This window comes from Oncorhynchus clarkii, chromosome 17, assembly GCF_045791955.1.
Source record: "Oncorhynchus clarkii lewisi isolate Uvic-CL-2024 chromosome 17, UVic_Ocla_1.0, whole genome shotgun sequence".
In the NCBI taxonomy this organism is placed as follows: Eukaryota; Metazoa; Chordata; class Actinopteri; order Salmoniformes; family Salmonidae; genus Oncorhynchus; species Oncorhynchus clarkii.
In genome coordinates this window covers 38,646,289-38,656,079 of record NC_092163.1, presented here as the reverse complement: position 1 = coordinate 38,656,079, position 9,791 = coordinate 38,646,289, and the positions used below count along the sequence as shown (strand labels likewise).

Sequence of the window (9,791 nt, the reverse complement as noted above, 5' to 3'; positions counted from 1 at the left end):
TGAACCAAAGCGTCTGTCACTATGCTGGTTGCTATGCTGGTTGCTAGCTCTATTCTACCTCATAGTGCTTGCGGAGGACGGAGGACATGGGTGGTTCTGGTTCCATTTCACCTCATAAGCGAATTTCTAAAGTAGCCTGGATGAACTCTATAGGTACTGGGAGTTTCAGGACAAATTAACCACACAAGTATGATGAGAAACATAAGCATATTATGACAGCAGTTTGCATAATATAATACTGCAAATATTTGTTAATAGTTCACTGACCTTCTCTCACTTGTAATGTCATTGATAAAAGAAACAATTGTGTTCAGAAATGGTCTGACTTCATAGAAATGTAATTGGTTTCGAAGACTATAAGAGCTGGGCGTTTGTCTTTCTGTCTAAACCACATAACCACCCGATGCTCTTATTTGTCAAATAAAAGTGAAAGTTATATTGACAGTAAAACTTTTACTATAATGGCCCCATTTACAAGAAATAGCTAGAGAAATAGGAGAGCTAGACAGTCCTCCTCACTTCATTTTCACTTTCTATTGTGCAAGTATAAATAGGTGCTGGTGAAATCCTTTTTTCAGAACTATATCAGAGTCTCAGCCTCAGGAGGAACTAGTACCAACAAGGTAAATCTATTCACATTTTTTTTATACATTTTTATATTATCTTTTATAAACAATTTATTCTGATGATAGGAAAAATTGGTAGAGGACCTGATCGATATACAGTACAATATTTGCATTGCAAAAGGAAAAATCAAATATAAAAAGCAATATAAATCATTGCTATACTGCAATGTTTGTAGAAGCTGTCTATAATTTGTGCACAAAGGAAATCTGTAACCTTGTCTTCTATTGTTCCTATACATCTTCTACATTATGGGGCAGTTTCCTGGACATATATTAAACTACTGTAACACAAATTGAATTGTAACTGGTTAAAAATGCAAACACCAGCTGGTTTCGGGTGCATTTTTTGTTCCTAAATATACTGAACAAAAATATAAACGCAACTTGTAAAGTGTTGGTCCCATGTTTCATGAGCTGAAATAAAAGATCACAAATGTTCCATATGCACAAAAAGCTTATTTCTCTCAAATTTTGTGCACAAATTTGTTTACATTCCTGTTAGTGAGCATTTCTCCTTTGCCAAGATAATCCATCCACCTGACAGGTGTGGCATATCAAAAAGATGATTAAACAGCATGATTATTACACAGGTGCACATTGTGCTGGGGGCAACAAAATGCCACTCTAAAATGTGAAGTTTGTCACACAATGCCATACGTTTTGAGGGAGCGTGCAAATGGCATGCTGACTGCAGGAATGTCCACCAGAGCTGTCGCCAGAGGATTGAATGTTAATTTCTCTACCATAAGTCACCTCCATCGTCGTTTTAGAGAATTTGGCAGTGCGTCCAACTGGCTGTTAGTGTTTTTTTGTGAAATAAATAGAAGTCAAATTTCTGACTTACATCCAGTGCTTTGCGTTTCTTGGCCAGTAGCTTCTCGATGTCTGAAGCTACCTTCTCCACCATCTCATAAGGATAATTATTTACTAGGCTGAACTGCCTTCTTTTCTCATTGTAGATTTGCAAAAAGAGTTTTAAAAATTACATCAATTTGAGTGCAGTTCCACATATGTTGTAGATGTCCTGATTGTATTACTGCATTTAACATCATTTGCAACAGTTTCCGATCTTTGTGGACACCTACTAGTCAAACATTTAATTCCAAAATCATGGGCATTAATATGGCGTACCTGCTTTGGATTAAACTACTTTAGGAAAACAGCCCTAATGTTGGAAACAAACATTTATGTTGCTATTTATTTTTCAAGCTATAGCACACAATATCTTACATACAGCAGGTATTTAAAGGACCAAAGAGTTTGGTCTGCTTCGTATTTAAATTTTTGCCATGGAAAAGAAATATTGTAATACTGGTATCCACCCAGCCCTAATAGCTGCAGTGCAGACATGACATTCTATTCAACCCAAATAGTATTTTTATGTTCCAGGGTTGAGTTAAAAGGTCCAATGCAGCCGTTTGTATCTCACTATCAAATCATTTTTGGCTAACAATTAAGTACCTTTCTGTGATTGTTTTCAATTAAAAATTCTCAAGCAAAAATGTTGATAGGACTGTCTGAGTGGTCTGAGTGGGGAGGTGAAACTATCTGTTATTGGCAGAGAGGTTTGGAACGCTCTTTCTTATTGGTCTACTAACTAATTTACCGCCTGGGGATGTTACTAGGCAGGCCAATACTCCATCCCACCAAAACAGGCTGAAATTTCAATTGGCCTTCCACTAAATTATCATAATTTTCACAATTTCACCGTATTATTCCAACCTCATAATGTGGATATATATATAAAACACAGGACAATAAAGTTGACTGCACTGAGTCTCTAATTCCACTAATCTATGTAAATTCTATTTAATTCAATTCAAATTCCAGGTCAGTCTTTAAATTCAGAAATAATGAAATTCCTCTCCATTCCAATGTTAGGTAAATTCCAAGAATTCAATTCCCAATTCTATATTAGGTCACAACAATTCCACAAATACAAATTCTATTCCCTCAGGCTTTAAGGCTGATCATGTGACTAATCCAACAGCCTACCTATACTGGAACTATAGAAATACAAGTTGAAAGTATTTAAAACAAATCCTGCAGTCAATGTTTGATACATTCCATTAACTGGGAAATGTAAAAATACAGAATTCCAATTTAATTCAATTCCACAGATAAATTGGAATTGTAAAACATTTCAAGTCCAAACAGTCAAATTCCAATTCAATAACTTGAAAGATTGTTGAAATTCTAAATAAATTGGAATTGACCCCAACCCTGTAACATTCCCTCTCAGAAAAGCAAACATGGGTGGAGAAGAATCAAGGCCGGCACCGACACCATCACCACGCTGGACACCACCACCACCCCGGACACCATCACCACCCCCACCAAAGAAGGGTAAGAGAGATATGACATATCTGTAAAATACAGTCAACACCTGATAGTGAATATCAGGTGTGCCTGATAGTGAATATCAGGTGTGAGTGCAAATTTGTTTCAAGCACAGTGCATCAGTCCCAATTCTTTGTACTTTTTTCTGGGAACCTGCAGACACCGTTTTAGCACATGCATTGACCACAGCCCCAAGGCTTTACTTATATAGTACATGCCCTGTAGGGGTGGCAGGTAGTTTAGTGGTTCGAGTGTTAGGCCAGTAACTGAAAGGATGCTGGATCGAATCCTCGAGCTGACAAGGTAAAAATCTGTCATTCTGCCCCTGAGCAAGGGAGCTGACGGCCTACTGGGGAGCAGTGGGTTATTGTAAATTATAATTTGTTCTTAACTGACTTGCTTAGTTAGATATAATGTAAACTTACTCATTAATTATGTGTCATTGTAATCAACATTTGAAAGTAAGAGATGGTGTGTATTGGAATGTGGAAAACAATAGTTTAGTGATTTTAATCTAGATGTGTTCTATGTGTGTCACACAGAATTTGACAAAGAATGGAGGGAAACACTTTGGAGGTAAGTACTGTACCGACTGATCAAATATGGAGGATGAAAGAAAGTAAAACTAAAGTTTTTTTGGTTTTTTTACATTTTATTTAACTAGTCAAGTCAGTTAAGAACAAATTCTTATTTACAATTGTGGCCTACCCCAGCCTAACCCGGGCGACGCTGGCCCAATTGGGACTCCCAATCACAGCCGGTTGTGATACAGCCTGGAATCAAACCAGGGTCTGTAGTGATGCCTCGTGCACTAAGATGCAGTGCCTTAGACCGCTGCACTATCAAGGGTTGTGTTGTGTGAATAGTGTGCTATGCTACAGTGCCTTGCGAAAGTATTCGGCCCCCTTGAACTTTGCGACCTTTTGCCAAATTTCAGGCTTCAAACATAAAGATATAAAACTGTATTTTTTTTGTGAAGAATCAACAACAAGTGGGACACAATCATGAAGTGGAACGACATTTATTGGATATTTCAAACTTTTTAACAAATCAAAAACTGAAAAATTGGGCGTGCAAAATTATTCAGCCCCCTTAAGTTAATACTTTGTAGCGCCACCTTTTGCTGCGATTACAGCTGTAAGTCGCTTGGGGTATGTCTCTATCAGTTTTGCACATCGAGAGACTGAATTTTTTTCCCATTCCTCCTTGCAAAACAGCTCGAGCTCAGTGAGGTTGGATGGAGAGCATTTGTGAACAGCAGTTTTCAGTTCTTTCCACAGATTCTCGATTGGATTCACGTCTGGACTTTGACTTGGCCATTCTAACACCTGGATATGTTTATTTTTGAACCATTCCATTGTAGATTTTGCTTTATGTTTTGGATCATTGTCTTGTTGGAAGACAAATCTCCGTCCCAGTCTCAGGTCTTTTGCAGACTCCATCAGGTTTTCTTCCAGAATGGTCCTGTATTTGGCTCCATCCATCTTCCCATCAATTTTAACCATCTTCCCTGTCCCTGCTGAAGAAAAGCAGGCCCAAACCATGATGCTGCCACCACCATGTTTGACAGTGGAGATGGTGTGTTCAGCTGTGTTGCTTTTACGCCAAACATAACGTTTTGCATTGTTGCCAAAAAGTTCAATTTTGGTTTAATCTGACCAGAGCACCTTCTTCCACATGTTTGGTGTGTCTCCCAGGTGGCTTGTGGCAAACTTTAAACAACACTTTTTATGGATATCTTTAAGAAACCTTAAGATATCTTTGCCACTCTTCCATAAAGGCCAGATTTGTGCAATATACGACTGATTGTTGTCCTATGGACAGAGTCTCCCACCTCAGCTGTAGATCTCTGCAGTTCATCCAGAGTGATCATGGGCCTCTTGGCTGCATCTCTGATCAGTCTTCTCCTTGTATGAGCTGAAAGTTTAGAGGGACGGCCAGGTCTTGGTAGATTTGCAGTGGTCTGATACTCCTTCCATTTCAATATTATCGCTTGCACAGTGCTCCTTGGGATGTTTAAAGCTTGGGAAATCTTTTTGTATCCAAATCCGGCTTTAAACTTCTTCACAACAGTATCTCGGACCTGCCTGGTGTGTTCCTTGTTCTTCATGATGCTCTCTGCGCTTTTAACGGACCTCTGAGACTATCACAGTGCAGGTGCATTTATACGGAGACTTGATTACACACAGGTGGATTGTATTTATCATCATTAGTCATTTAGGTCAACATTGGATCATTCAGAGATCCTCACTGAACTTCTGGAGAGAGTTTGCTGCACTGAAAGTAAAGGGGCTGAATAATTTTGCACGCCCAATTTTTCAGTTTTTGATTTGTTAAAAAAGTTTGAAATATCCAATAAATGTCGTTCCACTTCATGATTGTGTCCCACTTGTTGTTGATTCTTCACAAAAAAATACAGTTTTATATCTTTATGTTTGAAGCCTGAAATGTGGCAAAAGGTCGCAAAGTTCAAGGGGGCCGAATACTTTCGCAAGGCACTGTAAATTGCAGATATCAGTTTCCCACCATCTTAAATCAATTAAGTCCTGATGTTATCTTGATGCAATTTCTCTGTTTATAATTATAAGGAGTCTATGGCAACTGTTTTGCATTGAATCTGTGCCACAAATGGGAAAAGGTTAGTATTTGGAAACAATGGCCAGGTAAACAAAACAAGAAGTAACAGGTGCTCTTCATTGTCTCTGACAGCAAAGAAGAGAGAGACCACATGGTGGATGAACTGAGGAGCTTTAAACTGAGTGATCCTGATGTGGGTCAGCTCAGATGTCTGCTATGTGGACCAGTCGGTGCAGGAAAGTCCAGCTTCATCAACTCAGTCAACAATGTCTTCCAAAATCGGATAACAGGTGGTGCCCTGGTAGCTGCTGCCTCTGGCTTAAGCTTCACCACGACAGTAAGCTGCAGTGCCTAATACATTAAACAGACACAATGCAGGCATGGAATATGGCTACCTAATATATCCTGGTACACTAAGACACAGTATTTCATGAGCTACAAACAGGCAGAGACATGAAGAGGGACATACAGGAACAAAGAGGTTGTCTGCGCTGTTTTAAATGCAAAACGTAGTCAATCACAGGGGCGTAGGTTTGCAAAATTAGGACCATGGAAAGTATAAATACACTCAGACAGTTGGAAACTTCAAATAAAAAATGGAGACAAATGTATATAATTTACACATTTTTATATGAAAAGGTGTATAAAGGAAACGGACAAGGCAAATGAAAGCACACAAATCTGGCTATAAAGAAAACATAAATGAGTTGATAACATAATCAAGCCTAGATAAATGCAAAGGATGTAACTACACAGTAGAATAAAAAGTATAAATGTACACAGTAGAAATGTTATATTTAAGCAATAAGGCCGAAGGAGGTATGGTATATGATCAATATACCATGGCTAAGGGCTGTTCTTATGCACGACGCATCGCAGAGTGCCTGGACACAGCACTTATCCGTGTTATAAGAGCCGTATATCACAAACCCCCGAGGTGCCTTAATGCTATTATAAACTGGTTAGCAACATAATTAGAACAGTAAAAATAAATGTTTTGTCATACCCGTTGTATACGGTCTGATATACCACAGCTGTCAGCCAATCAGCATTCAGGGCTCGAACCACCCAGTTTATAATATGTATTCTACTGTATAGTTATATCCTTTGAGTTAAAAACGAAACGAAACGTTGGTCTTGCATTTTTACTTTATGCACCTTTTTGCACGTTTCGGGGCATTGTGCCCTAAATCAATTTTATATAAAGGGTCTGAGTAAAGGGTCTGAATACTTACAGTACCAGTCAAAAGTTTGGACACACCTACTCGTTCAAGGGTTTTTCTTTATTTTTACTACTTTCTACATTGTAGAATAATGGTGAAGACATCAAAATTATGAACACTGATGGAATCATGTAGTAATCAAAAAGTGTTAAACAAATCAAAATATATTTTATTTTTGAGATTCTTCAAAGTAGCCACCCTTTGCCTTGATGTCAGCTTTGCACACTCTTGGCATTGAGGTAATTGAGGTAATATGTATATGTACTGTAGGTAGAGTTTGGTTGAAAGATCAGGTGTTCCTAATGTTTTGGACACTCAGTGTATATATTTGTTGATCCTGAGCCTCAGTTTGGGATGCTTTTAATTTTTCTGAGTGTGAGGGTATTTATCCTTTCCATAGAAATGTTATTAAATAAAACATTTCTTTTCAGTATGACACACACTACATTCAAGGCCGTTCAGGTGAAAAACGTCTTCCCTTTGCATTCAATGATGTCATGGGTCTGGAAACACAAAACAACGGGTTGCACCCAAATGACATCATCAATGCTCTGAAGGGCCATCTACCAGAGGGCTATGAGGTAATGCAAAAGACACACACACACACACACACACACACACACACACACACACACACACACTAACAAATCTTATATTTTCTTGGTCAGTTCAATCCTTTCCACCCATTATCGGACCAAAAAAAGGAATTCATTCAGAATCCCAGCTTAAGTGACAAAACTCACTGCTTGGTGAGTATTGTGTCAGCGGACAAAATCTCTCGCATGTCAGAGGATGTCATAGCCAAGATGAAGAACATCAGGGCAGAAGCCAGCAGACTAAGTAAGTAAGCTCTTTAAACTCTGTTTCTCAATAGCCAGCCATAGTTGTAGTTTCTATCAGTTGTCACCTTTCAGCTGTAGCTCTTGACTTTTCACTATTACATGATAGTGTTACTTATGCTAGTCCTTCTATTCATTAAATATTCATTTTTATTGCAGAAATTCCTCAAGTTGTTGTCATGACCATGCCAGACAAGGCTTGTGAGCTGGTGAACAAGGATGTGAAGAGAATCTTCTACAGCAAGGCGATCAAAGAGAAGGTAAATCACATGACCTCAGACCTGATCAAATTTCACATTGCCTGGACAAGTGTTTAACATGTCAGCTAACTATATAACATGATGATGATATAATCTGATGCTCAACTGCACAGTTGATGACGTGGCATTCAACCATCGGTTGACGCAATGCAATGTCTGCAATGTAGTCAGCCATTAAATCTTGGTTGTGCTGACATGATTCAATGATAATCACTCAAGCAAAACTGATCCAGCCCTTTTTGTCTCCAACGTTTTTCAGATGCAGATCTGCAGTAATGAGCTAGGCCTTCCCATGAACTGCATCCTGCCTGTGAAGAACTACCACGAGGAGGGGAGGATGGATAACGACATGGATATCCTGATACTGAACGCCATGACCCAGATTATGAACTTCGCCAACGACTACCTCTGGAACCTCCAACAACATGCAAATCAAAAATAGAATGAGTATTAACAGTGAGCCCTGCAGTTTAAGATTGGAATAAAGTTCTGTATTTTTTGACATTGTGGTCGTATCATTTCACTTCCATGTAGAGGCCTAAATATGTTATCTGGGGCTCTGTGAGAAATGTATTTTGAGTGAGTATGCATTTCGTGTGTCAAGAAAATCTTTAAAATAAACTAGGCACTGCTGTGCATATATGCTACATTTTAACATCAACACCCAACAGTGTACAATTGTGTTAGATAAACTAGCATCCTTCACCGAATTCTTTAGATGACAAACTGATTTTAAACTATACTTTGTTTTACTGATATTGCTGTAACATTAATTTCATATGACATTATTGTTGTATCATTTTTGTGTGTAGCTTTTCTGCTTAAGTTGACTTAATTTCCAGGTAAATTTTAAGTTAAATAAATCATTTTTAAAATAATTGCTATTGATGACATCACCATCTTTCTCTCTATAACCAGGTTTCCATCCAATCATTTCATGGGGATGAATTACCTGACGCATAAAGAAACTCATGATAGGCCTGATGGAAACGGCAAATTTGTCTGTAAAATTTCCCAATGTCGACAAAACAAAATACACTACACAAGGGTGGATAATTTTGGTGGTCTGTGAAATAGATTGTGACAATTGTAGTGGAAACGCATTAAAGCGCAAATATTGCTATAATAACAGTCATATCGAGTCACGCGATGGTTTGTTATGTTGTACAGCCAGCACAACGTGGAAAAGCATGCAGAGTTTATAGGCAGATTAAATACCGTAAATGATGGTGAATTTATGCTAGTTAACCAGTTGAGTGTTAATGTGAAGTGGATGGTTGTATTAAACATATCTTCATGAGAGGACCATGAACAGTACCTAGTAATGCCTTATACTGTTAGAAAGCGGTTTTGTTGCTTTTTTTGGGTAATTATAATTTGTATTAACTTTTTGCACTAGCACGCACTGCTATAGTAAATAGTATGAAAAAAAAGATATATATATATATATTCTATTTTCATTCGCTATGAACAACCAATTCATGAAATATGACAATTGATATGCTATGAGATTTCAGCTGCCTAATTTACTGTAATAATTTGGTATAAAACTAGTGGTTGGAAAATTTGACACATTTCCTGGTGCACTGCTCTCATTTATTGATGTCTCTATCTCCCTGTGAAGAACACAAAGTGGTTTTGTATCACATCTTCAAATTGTGTTTTTAAAATTAAATTTGATATAGAATGATGAGACTTCCTATGGCTGCAGTAGACTCTCAGCTTTGCAGCGCTATGCAGTTTGTGCCAGTGATGCACCGTCCACCACAAATTGACAGACAGTCCGGTCAGCGATGACCCTTTTCCTAACCTTAACCTAATTTTCCTAACCTACAATGTTAATTCTCTTAACCTGCGGCATAAGTCATATCCTTATCGAAGTGACGCGTTTTTAGGGAATCTCGATTCAAAAAGCCCCACCGGTGA

At 38.2% G+C, this 9,791-nt stretch overlaps 1 protein-coding gene across 1 annotated transcript; it reads left to right on the top strand.

Moving 5' to 3' along the window:
* Positions 1–582: 582 nt before the first annotated feature.
* On the top strand, positions 583–9,437 carry LOC139369736 (interferon-induced protein 44-like). The gene is made up of 8 exons (XM_071108996.1): positions 583–623; positions 2,869–2,972; positions 3,509–3,542; positions 5,676–5,880; positions 7,198–7,347; positions 7,435–7,606; positions 7,765–7,865; positions 8,125–9,437. Exons 2-8 carry the CDS (start codon positions 2,879–2,881, stop codon positions 8,305–8,307), a joined length of 939 nt encoding a protein of 312 aa, XP_070965097.1. The 5' UTR covers positions 583–623; positions 2,869–2,878; the 3' UTR covers positions 8,308–9,437.
* The last annotated feature ends 354 nt before the right edge of the window (positions 9,438–9,791 follow it).

What these genes read in the sequence shown, in the direction of transcription:
- LOC139369736 (XM_071108996.1), top strand. Translation starts at nt 2,879, where the DNA reads ATGGGTGGAGAAGAATCAAGGCCGGCACCGACACCATCACCACGCTGG. An exon ending in ACCACCCCCACCAAAGAAGG is followed by an intron (nt 2,973 to 3,508) that starts GTAAGAGAGATA and finishes TGTGTCACACAG; the next exon opens with AATTTGACAAAGAATGGAGG. An exon ending in GCTTAAGCTTCACCACGACA is followed by an intron (nt 5,881 to 7,197) that starts GTAAGCTGCAGT and finishes ATTTCTTTTCAG; the next exon opens with TATGACACACACTACATTCA.